General features: G+C 37.5%; 1 protein-coding gene across 1 annotated transcript in view; it reads right to left on the bottom strand.

Moving 5' to 3' along the window:
* LOC108674512 (glucose-6-phosphate 1-epimerase-like) overlaps window positions 1-12,493 on the bottom strand; it is a 17,278-nt gene extending 4,785 nt beyond the window's left edge. The window contains exons 1-4 of the mRNA XM_018162471.2: window positions 12,373-12,493; window positions 2,011-2,062; window positions 1,046-1,104; window positions 352-686 (exon numbers count right to left, since the gene is read on the bottom strand). Coding sequence (XP_018017960.1) covers window positions 352-686; window positions 1,046-1,104; window positions 2,011-2,062; window positions 12,373-12,445 — 519 coding nt within the window. The 5' untranslated portion in view covers window positions 12,446-12,493. The remainder of the gene's footprint in view (window positions 1-351; window positions 687-1,045; window positions 1,105-2,010; window positions 2,063-12,372) is intronic.
* Window positions 12,494-14,058: the final 1,565 nt, after the last annotated feature.

Raw genomic sequence — 14,058 nt, 5'->3', positions numbered from 1 at the left:
TTTGAGCGAGTAGAGTGAAAGTAATTAGAGTGAAAGTCAGTAATAAGGAGTATAAATAAGTAGAGTGAAAGAAATACGGAGTGTGAGTGAGTAGAGAGAAAGTACGTATATAAGTATTACAGAGTGAATGATAATATAGATTCAAGTAAAAACTTCTGTTGTATGAATAAGCTTCTATCTCAAAAAAAGAAAGAAAACTCCGCATTTCAGTGGACATCATCAATACGATACCGCATTTCAGTGACTTAACCATCATCACATTCCGTCTAACTTCTTTGACTTTTGTACCTACTACTATGGTTACTCTGTAAACAACCCACACAATTAAACCCTTAGAACCCCCAGTCTCACTTTATCGATGTAAGTGCAGCCTCGCATGCCAGTGATCTGACATCTGCGCACATCAGGCACTTTGAAGTAGGTGTGCAGCAGCAAGTTACACGACAAGGTCTCGGCGCCAGGATTGTATACACTGATGTTGAAGTGCAGCTCTTTCTCCCGCAGGATGAGACGATATGTGAGACTGAAGGGATAGTTCCACATGGTCCTGGTGTACTCGTTGTCCAGCAGCTGGAACATGGCCTCCACGTCGCCTGTAGGCAGGCGCTCGGGAGGCTTTTTCAGCTCCCATCGCGAGATGCGAGCAAAGCCGTGCTGAGGTCCGGTGTTGGACGGACCGAACTGGGCTGTGTGCGCCAGAAAATACGTCATAAACTTGCATTGCACGTAAAATTGTTTCGATTACCATACTAATAGAAATTTAATATTGCATATTTACTGTTAAGAAATTTTAGAAAATTATAATGATAATTCGGACAGATTAATGTACGATGATGATATCTGTGGATGTATAACACAGTTATAACGTACTTCGCGACCAACGTGAAATATTTGTGAATTATTCTTGTGTCATCTTGCAGCTCTATTTCGGCAACCGGAATGTAATTTCACCGATGACAATGCAGGCAAAAGATCTCTTCAGAATTTTGTTATTTACACCTCAGTTCGCAGTTTTATTTACATTCAAATCAAGTGCTAGACTCACGAAAGACGATCGGGATTCCGCCGCGGATGGGCCGCTTGCCATCGAACACGGACTGCTTGCTGCACGAAAAAATTTCATTGATAGACATTAAAAACCGTTATATAAATTTTTCGCTATGATTAACAAAATGTGCAAAAACAAATAGTTTAGAAAGTTGTCGAATATTTTGACCAAGAGTTCTCATCGACATTATGGCCAAAAGGGATTTGTGGATATATTCGAGGTAAATTGGATGGATATACTTCAAAACAAGAATGCTAACCGAACATACACACAAAAAAAATACAACTCAGTACTCACTGCAGTGAGTGACAGAGAGCGCATTTTCTCGTCGACGAAAACTTGAAGTCACGGACGGACGGACAGACAGACGGACATGGCGAGCACAATAGTGAATTTTTGCCATAAATGAGAAAATACGCTAAAAAAGGCTCAAACTTGGCAGTTTGGTTGGAATATAAGGTAAAATGAACAACAACAACGCAAGGACTCGACACAAAATATTAAGGTCGTTATTTAAATATAGAAAACATCCGAAAAACGTTTTCCTGGACTCTTTAATCATTGTTTACGTGACGTAATTATAAATCAGACCCTGGGTTTAAAAGCGCTACGAAAAAATTTCAATCAAATTTTAAATTATGATTAACGTAAAATAATGATTGATGAGGTGTCACAACTTTAACTTACGACAAGACAGTCGTAACATAGAAATCAATTATTTACGAGATGTCACAACTTCAACTTACGACAAGACAGTCGTAACATATAAAAAAACTATAAAATTATTGATGAGGCGCCACGACTTCAACATACGACAGGTAGTCGTAACAGAAATAAATTTTATCGATGAGTTGTCACAACTTCAACTTACAACAAGGCAGTCGTAACATAGAATTCAAACATTGCATGATGATAGCCAGATCATTAACTTAATTACGACATGACACAGAAGTCAAACATACCTGACGAAGAGTTGTTCTTGGTTATTCACTCTCCACGACACGACAGTGGCACCTGGAAAGAGAGATACAATTTTTAATCGTAACATTGAGTGAGTCGGTGTTAGAATTCATGTTGCAGCCACAAATGTTTATTTTTCAGGTTAGGTATTGAAGAATCGAAAGACTAAGGAGAATGCCGCTGATAGTGTGTCGTATCGGATGAATTTGTAAAAAAGTACCGTATATTAATAAATGGTTTGATTTTTTTTTAGTTTCACTTATTTAATGGTGGTTTGGCATGGTAAACGTCGTCATCCGCACTTGGCAACTTAGGCGTATTAAATACCGCAGCTAATAGTATAATTCATTTGACATGGAAAAATCCTAATAGAGCATTACGGGTAGTGCAGGGATAATCCGCTAGCTCTTTATTTCGCACGTCATGCATTTAATAATCGTCGCAGATACGGAATTAGATTTCGAAAAAAAAATAAAATGAGGAAAAGAGGGAAAAAATTTGTGAATCTTCAGGAAAAAGTTGAGTTATATATTAATTACACTATCTTTTTGTTTGCAAATTCGTCAACATGCAAGATGAATCTGTTTAACTTGTGTAAGCCATAAATTTATTATATAATTATTTCATACATCTTCTGTAGAAAACGACAACCATGGCCCGAAAGACGTCCAACAATGGCGCCGAGACAGCGTCTGCAGGCAGACATATTTTATTTTTTTCCAACATTCCAATAATAATAGTGCGCCATTGATAAGATTCCAGCTCACATCAGCGAATCTGGCATTTTATATATTCTAATAGGTATTCAATATAATCAAAATCTATAGAGCACTCTCGATACAGCGTATAGACTACATCAGTTACACAGATACCTATTCTGAATGTTCTATATGTTCTTATCCTACAGATTGGTATCGATGCAATCTATGAAATTCCAGTATCTTACACATCAGCGACAGTCACTACATATATTCTAATATTTTACACATAGTGATTCTAGATATAGCGCTATCGATGCACCCTATAGAATCTTAGAAGAAATCAACTAGCGACTTTACAGTATAGAAGCACTCTATATGAAGTCTAGAAAACCGGCGACAGTCATTCTAATATTTTATACATTGTAATTATACATAGCGCTGTCAATGCCCCCTATAGAATATTAGACGAAATCAACTAGCGAATTTACAGTATAGACGCACGCTAGGAAGTCAAGAAAACCGGCACCGGCACCAGCAACGCATCACAAAACCAGCGCCGTTGGACCCGACACCGCGCGAGTTTCCTGGTCGTCACTGATTTCCTGGGGAATTTTTTGCCGCCTGCAGCAGCGTTGGAGTTGGAAGGAAGGCTTTTTTGTCCCAGCAGAGTTAGAGGGCGGCGGCGGCAACGGAGCACAACTTTCCTCACTGCCGCCGAAGACGAACGAAAGCGATTTATTTTTTGCGGACGCAGCCGGTGCAGCCGAAGGAAGCTCCGCGGATGGTGGCGCGCAAGGAACGTCTTGGGGAGACCGCCTTTATATTGAGCGGGTTTATGGAACCCGGAAATTGTGTGCAAAGCTTTTGAATAATCGGTATAGCTTTATTCAAGGTGCCTCATGAGAGGCTTTAAAAGCACAAGTCTCAATCAGATGTTAATTTTTCTTCCCGATTTAATCTCATGCTTTTTTAATTAGGCCATAATCTTAGACCACATAATTACGCAATTGAAAGCATTAAAGCATTATTTGTGGTCTTTTAAATTTGCGGTTCAATTTTGTGCATAAATAACAAATTTTGTCGCAACTGGTGTCATGTTTGTTAATAATATACATGCGGGTGAACTTCGCCAAATAAAATGTCTGAATAAAGAAACTAAGAAGCAGCTCCAACTTTTATATGAGAATGTCGACAAACAAACAGGCCCAAACAATACTTACATTGCCATGCTTGCTAAAGTGAATGTAAAGCACGACGAACTAGGTACTAATTATACACGTAAATATCATTTGAGGATTATGTACATCATTGTTCGGAAGAGGGTCGACAGAAGAGGCGAATGTTACGAGCACACGAGTTCCCAGGAGACAGCGGAGGAACCAATACACCGGACGGACGAACTATACGCCTCTTCCCAGTTTTCTTGCGGGAATTTTTTGCGATCAAGTCTGGTGCTGCTACTGTTGCTGCTGCTGTTGCTGTTGTTGCTGCTGCTTCTGCTGCTGTTGTTGCTGCTGTTGCTGCTGCTACTGTTGCTGCTGCTGCTGTTGCTGCTGCTGCAACTGTTGCTGCTGCTGCTGCTACTGTTGCTGCTGCTTCTGCTGTTGCTGCTGCTGCTACTGTTGCTGCTGTTGCTGTTGCTACTGTTGCTGTTGCTGCTACTGTTGCTGCTACTGCTACTGCTACTGTTGCTGCTGCTGCTACTGTTGCTGTTGCTACTGTTGCTGTTGCTGCTGCTGTTGCTGCTGCTACTGTTGCTGCTGCAACTGTTGCTGCTGCTACTGTTGCTGCTGCTACTGTTGCTGCTGCTACTTTTTCTCCTGCTACTGTTGCTGCTGCTACTGTTGCTGCTGCTACTGTTGCTGCTGCTACTGTTGCTGCTGCTACTGTTGCTGCTGCTTCCGCCGCTGCCACTGCCGCCGCCGCTGCCACTGCCGCCGCCGCTGCCACTGCCGCCGCCACTGCCGCCGCTGCTGCCGCCGCCACTGCCGCCACCACTGCCGTCACCTCTCCTCCTCCGCTGTTCAGAACGCAGGAGCAGCCAAGGCGCCGAGTCGCTCCTATGCTTCCTTCGCTTGTTCCCAGAGCGAAGTTTTTGCGATGGTTTTTGCGTAGCTCCGCTATTGATCTTGCGCACAAGCAGAAGACAGAACGACTCGAACTCTCTGCACACCAACTACAACTTCTTCAAGATGCGAACCACATTCAAGTAGAACCTTGCGCACGAATTCCATGGATATTTTAAATCATTCATCCCGCGACCACTTTCTTCGATAAAACGCTGAGCCTCTACAATAAAATTTACTCAAAACTACATTACTATCATAATAGCATATACTTGTTAGTTTCAAGTTTCTTCCGAAAACTTACACCATTGACAGGTAAGCTTAATCCCACAATAGGTAGTAATAAAAGAAGGTAAATTTCAACTCAATCATCAAGATACGCGTGCGAAACATATGCTCCTCATGCGAAAATTTCACTATGTATATACATCCGAATGGAAAGATTAATCAGGAAACCGTTCTACGGCCCTTAATCGATAAATAAACTTTGACACGGAAAACCTAGGGTAAAAATGCAAAGTTGCCGCTGGCTTAATGGCCATGTGAAACACTTTAATGTTAGCCAAAAATAAGTTAATAGCAATAGTAGGGACCCAAACTTCAACCTTAAGATGATTTAAAATTAAATACAGAGTTCAATTCAAAACTAGTTAATGAGCTCATCATAAGCCGTTATACATGAATGAAAATTTACCAGCAAAGGGAAATATGTGGGCGATACATGGCGATTTAGAATGTACGTGTAAAATATGTGCGGAATCTTCGAACATTTAAAAGACAGACAGTCGTACCTAAATTTCGTTTGCCCAACGCAATTGATGCGGAAGTTGCACAAAAATTCGAGTTGTCAAATTTCTAGATAACGACCTTTTAATTCACTGTTTTCAATGAACATTATACTTCACCCGCTTCAAGCACTTGCACACTAGATATGCGAAATTTATTAGGTCCAAAACAAGTACGTACACGAATGAATGCCACAACCACCGCCTGTTTACGTACGGTAGTACGAAAACACCGCCTGTTTACGTAGTCATTTCAGTAGGTACTAATTTAAATTGAATAGAAGAATCTCGGCATTAATTTCGAAAACACACGAAAACCGAGAATCGAGAATAAAATAGTGTACCGTATTTTAATAAATAACTCATAACTTTTAATTTAATTGATTGTAATGAACGACCAACTTTCTTCAAACAGATGCATGATAGAATTTAATACAATATCGAAAAGCTGATGAATGAGCTCAATTTTTCTTTATAATTAGTTAAAATTGTAGTACCCAGTAGGTATAACTTCCAAAGATGGCTTATAAAATACCAATACTAAGTCGTTTTTAAACCCTTTAACGCCATGTGTCACTCTCCGGGAACATAACTTTCAACTTAAATTGTATACGTAAACTATTGAGTGTCGCAACATGAAGAAGTTTGCAAGCAACAGAGAACATTTTAAAGTTGTCGTACGTGGCGACAACAATCAGTGCAAGTCATTTTGCGCTCACTAGAACGAATCATTTTTGGGAAGTAGGCTTGTGACAATATTGCTACGGTTACTCATAGTGCTGTCGGCGCTGAAGAATAGGCCTGCTGAGGCCTGTCGTCGATTCTTGTACGTTTCGTGACTTGTCCACAGGAGATCTAACAACAGGCGGTGGAGAGTTAAATTCGTCACCGAGGTGTGAAGCAGTTGTGACTTGTGGAGGCTTGCACGCGCGGGTCCCGAAGCTCAGAATCGGAACACAATACCTACGTCATGGTAACGTGCAAACGTGACTGACGTTGTTTACTTAATAAACCCAGACGAGTCACCGAATTTCTTCCGATTCATGAGTTTCAACTATAGTTAATAAATTAATCAAATCACAGGCTGATAATTTAATAAAAGTTTCGATCCTTTGTGCCGGAACGGGCACCAGTACCTACTCAAATTCATTGATTTAGATGAAATTATAATACTATTGACAATACAATGGTTTCAGAGCACCAACAGGACTCTAGTTTATTTCTAAAATAAACATCTAGACAAGCACTATATGGAGTATATGTGTGTGGGCCGCATTGAAGGGTTCTCAATATATACCTAGTGCGACTTTCAAAATTTCAAAAATATATTGCACAAACTAGAGTAGGTATATTAGGCATCTAGGGGGAAAACATTGCACAACATTGTGTCAATTGTGATCAAGTGGTGATTCGTCAAAAAGAGCACCTAAATGATCAAGCGGCTTGATCAAAATCTGAAGTCAATTGATTGATGAGCACTACAATCAACTTCAATCAGACCTACAATCTTTTAATCAAAAACTCCTCCTCATCAGAAATTGGATCAATGCACACAAAATAAATAAATTTGTGTTATTTGTTTGCTAGGAGTGGCATTTTTTGAGCTAATTTAGTTGGAATTTTTTTTCCGAGCTAATTTGGTTGGCAATTTTTTTGGTGGAAAGCAATGGTTTTGACTACAAGTTTGGCCTTCTTCTTTCTAAAAATCTGTGTTTACCTACATCAATTAATTTCACTCAAAAATCAAACTTTTCCATCAGCCACCATCAAGCCTTGCTTCAAACCTCAAGCAAGTCCATACATGGTCAATCATGCTTGAGCCAATAGATTTTCTCAAATCAGTCAATAGATTGACTCAATCTTTTGATTAAGCTGCTTGATTGTTTAGGAACTCCATTTATACAAACGTTAGTTTAGTTTTCATGCATGCCATGAAAGAATTTATTGCAGTGTATAAAGGTCTTCATGTTCTGTGGCATTGCAGTGTGCAATTGTTTTTACAATTCTGAGTAAAAAACAGGGGTTGCAGCTCAATGTGACAATCCAAAAGAGATAAAAAAATACAAGAAACACGATGTAGTACAAAAAAATACATGAATGATCAAAAAATAAAGCAAGACCAAAGCAATTATCTGCTTTCATTTCAGGGTTGGTGATTTTTTTGATTTTTTAAAAAAAATCAAAAAATCAAAAATCAATGATTTTTTTGATTTTTTCATGATTTTTTTAATTTACTTGATTTTTTTTATTTTTTCAACTTTTTTGTCTTTTTGAAGGGTTATTTTTTTATGTTGCAATTAGCCAACTAACAATAACAGCATATGGATCATAATGGATGACTAAAAAGGGCACTTATTGCCTTCAATAATGGCCAACAGGCCAAGGTGGTGTTTACCACTTAGGGATTTTTGGGTAAACAATTATTGTAGCACAGTGCACAGCACTATCAATAGATCTACTAGTTTTATGTCCTATAAATCTACCAGACTCTACCCTCTATACACACCGACTAGTAGTGACTGAGTGACTGACTGCACTGTTCCCATTTAATTCAGACCAATAAACCAATACTAAACATAAACTGAACGATAACCAAACCAACCTCATACGACTTGAAACGAGACTTAAGTTATGAGAAAATCTAATACTGTTTGAAATAAACATGTGCACAATTCAAATATTTTATATCCATTTACTGCATTTAATCATTTTAAAATTAAAGAGTAATGGAGGTACTCAGGTACATAAAGAAGAAAGTTTATTTTCCAAGAGGTTAGCATAGCATACCATTTAGAATAGTTATGTTTTGAAAACAATATCTGGAAGAGGGCTGTTAGCTGCAACACACTGTTGGAGTCATTCTCAGAGGAGGGAGTAACCGTGATAGTGAATTCCGATCGCTATGCTGCAATGTTGCAAAATTTCTTGCAGCCTATGATGGAAAACATTGTTGAAAATGAAGCATTGGGAGATGTGTGGTTCCAGCAGGATGGGGCTACAGCTCACACAGCCCGAATGTCACTCAATGTTTTGAAACGCATGTTTCCCGGAGGTCTGGTGTCTCTTAGAGGTGATGTGCAGTGGCCTGCGAGGTCACCTGATTTGAGCATTTGCGATTTCTTTCTTTGGGAACATCTATAAGAAAGGGATTCAGAAGTCGCCCTCACACCCTACCACAGCTAAGGGAACAGATTATTGTAGCAGAGGTTATGGCCATACCTCGCAATATGTGTGAACATGCTGTAGAAAACTTCCGAGAACGACTCCAACAGTGTGATGCAGCTAACAAACCCCATCTTCCTGATATTGTTTTCAAAACATAAGTATTTTAAATGGTATGTTATGCTAATCTTGAGGAAAATAAATTTTCTTCTTTATGTACCTCCATTACTCTTTTATTTCGCCCCAAAACTGTTCAATCAGTTGTTCAATCCCAACCTTGTATAAGCTAGCTAACACATTTAAATTGTATATTGTAATCAATATATAACAAATAATCAAATATTTAAAGACTACTTATAGCCTTATAAGAATTAGATAAGCTGCTAGCTACGTACAATATATTGCACACTTGATGCCTCTGTACCGGTACCAAAAACAATCAATTTATTGGAACCTAATGGAACACACAAAGGCAACAAGTTTATATACCAATTTGTCATTCATAGTTCATTTATACTATACCATGAATAACAATACCTCAATATAAATTAAAGACAGCCACTCAATATATTCAAATATATGAAAAAATCAAAAAAATAAAAAAAAATCGAAAAAATCGAAAAAATCATGATTTTTTTATAAAAAAATCAAGTGATTTAATCACATGATTTAATCATTTTTATTTAATCATCGCCAACCCTGTTTCATTTTCAATCAACATTTGAGAGCATTAATATGGATGTGTGTCATTTATATATTAAGACCGCTGTCTGGTGTAAAAACAAACAATGCTACTTTTGGAAATGGTTGTACTTGAATTACAATTAATTTTATAAGCAAGTGGCACTGTCATCAGTGTCATGTTGCATATATAATATGGTATGAGACAAAAGGTCAATAAAATGGCAAGCAATCTCTGACATTATAGCTTGATCAATCATCATAATTTTGCAATGGAATGTAGCACGTGTAATAATAATGGGGTGAAAATGTTTAAAATAAAATTATGCACATTTAGACACTTATTATTCTAAATTAGGCTACAAAGGCATGAGATTTAATCAAATGAGCGGTGAGAGTTCTTCACACCTAACAATTTGCAATTGGAACATTTTTATGCATTCTGGAATTTTTTTCTGCTGGACATACCATCAACCAGGGCTACTCGGGACTGGCGGGGTAACTCGGGACAGTCCTCCGACACGGCGTAAAACTGTTTTAGTAGCAAAACTAATTGGAATATTGCAAAACTAAATATAGTGGTATAAATGACAACATTTTTCCTATCTATGTAGTATAAAGGAAGTTCAAAAATACTAATTTACTAGCTTTGAAAAATTCCTGAAAAATGGTGAAAAACAATATTTTGAAAAGTTACTTCTGCTAAGGTCCATAGTAAAAAAAATTTGCCTTATTAAAAAATTTTGCTTAGAAAAAAGTGGCAGACAAGTGTCAGCATGAAAACTCTATTTGCGGAATTTACATACATCAAACAAAAAATGGTGGCCATTTCCGCATGGCGGGGCTACTAGGGACACCCCTCGGGGCTATTCGGGACACCCCCCGGGGCTATTCGGGACACCCCCCGGGGTTATTTGGGACACCCCCAAAAATGCATTAACGGTAGAACCTCAGTTAGCAAAGGCTCCAGTTAAGAAAAAAATTGATTAAAAACAAAGAATATTGATTACATTTACCTTGCTCAGCAAAAAAAAAATTCACTTATCAAAAAATTTGTGCATCGTCGGTCATCACAAAATTGTGCATAGAATGTCATATATAGAATTGTGCCCCAGGCATCATAGAATGGAAAGTAATAGACCTAAACTATGATTTATTTCTCCAAAACATATGATGGTTGTCACTAAAACATTCCTTTCTGATTCAGGTATGTTTTTTACAATCTTTTTTTTTATAGTAAATTCACTTAACCCAATTAAAATGGTGTGAAATTACAAGCCATCCTGTAAGCTTAGATACAGAAAAAATGCTATAATGCTGCTAATATGAAGCTTGCAGTGGACAAGGTAGTAGAAATGCTCAATGGCTTGTTCATGGATACAGTAATATTGCATCAATAATATGGTAATTAATGTACATGGTAATATCATATCAATAAAGGAAAAACAAGTAAAAATCACAGAAAATCTCATTTATTCCACTTCTACATCATCTACAATGAAAGAGGAGGACTTCAAAGTATTGTTAGTAATGGATGAGTACACTCTGCATGCTTCAAATGTTTTAAAATTAAGTTTTATTCCAAGTGTCCCGAGTAGCCCTGTTTGACGGGGCTACTTGTGAAACTCTTTTTTTTTTTTTGCTTCTGGCACCTTACAAATGGCATCTGGAATTTTTTTGGAGAAGCCATGCAATAGCCCTTGCAAAGAGCTTTGAAATGAGCCTAAACTTGTTTATGAAATGTTTCATGGTAAGAAGTTATGAATGAAAAACTTTTGAAATCGTCCCGAGTGGCCCTAGTTGATGGTAAGTTTCAAGTTAGCAGCAAACAAGCCAGAGTGGAAAATTGGGCTGAAGCCACAGGCCACTCATGAATTGGCAAAAATGCCCGTAAATCTGGCCATTTTTTTCCATTCCTAAGACCTTTTTCAATTTCTTTGGGGCAAAATACGAACATTAGTCCATTTTCACTTGCAATTTCTGAACTTCACGTAGGCCATGAGGCTATATTTTTCATGGGCCAAAACGGTACTTTTTGGAAAATCCGGGCAATATTTCAGATTCAGATTGGGATGAAACTGTGCAGTATTGACTACTTTCCGTTGGCTGACAATTAGCAGAAAAAAATTAGTATACATAATTCTATAGTCCAATAGCAAATCACTTCCAGTTTCACCCATAATTGCTTGGCTGTTTTAATTAAAAAAGATTATTAGTAAGCTAGCAGACTAGTTGGCTAGTCCTTGTTTTAATACAATATCTGTGCTGTATAACATGTGAAATATGCAATTTAATACATAGTTATATCATTCCAATTTATTTCATTTAATTGTTCACTTCTTTTACCTGATATGATTCTATTTTGCTCAATCCAATGAAATTCTTGCTAATTTTTTAGTCTAAGGGTAAGGCTCAATTTTAATATGGTAGGAAATGGAGCAAAATGTCTAAATTAAAAATGGGAGCTAACATTTTTGTGAATACAAAAACCTTTTTCAAGTTTTTATAGCAGAGAAATTCCCACCTCAGCTCAGCATTGATTTTATTCTCTTCATCTTTTAAAAAATATTCAACAATATGAAAGTAGAAAAAATTTACTAAAGTCTAATCATAATGTCTTTATGTAGGCAACCTGCATCATAATCTGCATGAAATTGTTAAATGAATAGGCTAGGAAACCAACAAGTGAACTTTTTAGCATAAAAATTCTATTTTATTAAATTCCAAGAAGTCAAAAACTTACATAAACACCAATGATGTTAATTATATTCTTTATGATAGTACTCATTTTCAAGAAATGAAAGTAAAACTCGACTATGGGTCAATTTGGTTCAAGCAAGCCTCAAGGCATGAGGCATCCAACGAGAATATTTTTACCGGTTAGAAAACATGGGCATTTCGGGGTAGGAATATAAAGTAATAAATATCGTTGGCTGGAAAAATACGAACAAAAATCGCTCAATACCTACCATGAAGATTTACTGTGCACGTAGTATTGTTGCCACGATCGAGAACGACCACACTAGTTGCGGGAACCGCCATTGTTGGACCACACCTCTCACGAGCTCGGCCACAACAAGACTGACTGAAACTGAACTGAAGTTACTGAACTGAGTTGACGGAAGCTCCGAATGACCGACCAGTCCGAGACTGAGAACCCCCTCAGAGCACCCTGCACTCATAAACTAAGTGCACAATGACCGGTGTTAACACTTTACGCCAAGCAATTATACGGTACACTGCTACTACTCATTCAGTAGCACAAGGATTATTTTAGGATAAGATTTTAATAGATGACAATTACTAGTAATGCAGGGAATAACTTCCTCATTCTATATATACGCTTCATATGCGCGCAATAGATAATACTAATTTTTACTAAATAGCAATTTTTGCCTCAATTTTATAACTAATCAAAACCTAACAAATTAAATTTCAGTCCGCGTAGCTAAAATATATATACATTAAAATATGTTCTCTAGAATTTAAAATAGTAATATTTATAGCAACTTTATACTTTACAATTAATTTTGAACTGACCCTGGCTGACTCGTCTGTGAGTGAGGAGGTTTTTCATTCATGGGTTCATATTGACTGACAGACAGGTTATGTCTATTCAGTAATTCCAGTAATAATAAACATCATTCGAGTCATCGACACCAAACTAATTTTTGATATGAATCTTATAACAAAAACTGTTCATAATCAGAAATTATTTCTTATGTAAGAGTAAGTTCTTCACATATAACTTTAGTTTAAATTACTTTGGTGTAGAGACGAGGGAGTGGCTGTGGGGTTATCGTCCAGTTGCAGACCTATACGAATAAAAATAAAAGTGACAGCTTTTGAGGAGAAACTTCCTGAAAAACTGGTTGAACATGGCTCCGCTGTCGCCAGGATCCTGTTTATTGCCAGATTGTTGGTGTTGTGCAGCCATCTAATTATATGAAGAACGAAGAGAAGTGGCCAATAATTTTGTACGAAGTGGCTTCTAACCACTACACAGCGTGATGAGCTCTCCTTTGATGGGCAAAGGAAAAAACATTCGAAAATATTTGCCGTTAGGAGATTATTGGTGAATTTTGCAGACAGATTGATGTTGCATGTTGCTAACGCTGCTTTTTTTGCGAGGAAGCTGAGATCTCAGCTCAGCTATGAGACGATGGTGAATTTCGAAAAGCAAGGAATTTACCATTTTATGAATTTTCCGGCGAAATTGTTTTCAGCTATTCGAGTTGATGATTTAATCGAAGAATGGTTTTTAGGCCATGTGTGTCAAATAATCAAATTTTACTTTTTCATGCAATGGCTTTATTATTAAAGGAAATGAATTCGAGAATCAGGTTATGGCCAGAGCTCCGATAAAAGCGTCTGGTGATCTCCTTTTTTTTGTCTGTTAACAGGGTTAACATTAAAATATAGTTAATATATTTTTCTTAATGGCGTAAACTTGATGGTGTAATATTAGGAATTTGAGCTAATATACAGTTGATGTTTGTACTTATAAATTTTTTATGTGTGATATTTGTAAGTCTGTGTGAAATCACATTTGCCGGTTGGTCGTTAAAATAGTACTCGTACTTCCGGCGTTGGAAGTAACGCTGGGAGCACAGCCGTGCACCACCAATTTTGTGCACCAATAAGCCCTGAATCGA

This window comes from Hyalella azteca, unplaced genomic scaffold (assembly GCF_000764305.2).
Source record: "Hyalella azteca isolate HAZT.00-mixed unplaced genomic scaffold, Hazt_2.0.2 contig16827, whole genome shotgun sequence".
Lineage (NCBI taxonomy): Eukaryota > Metazoa > Arthropoda > Malacostraca > Amphipoda > Hyalellidae > Hyalella > Hyalella azteca.
The sequence above is the reverse complement of the archived record's forward strand: the minus strand, read 5'-3'. Positions and strand labels throughout refer to the sequence as shown.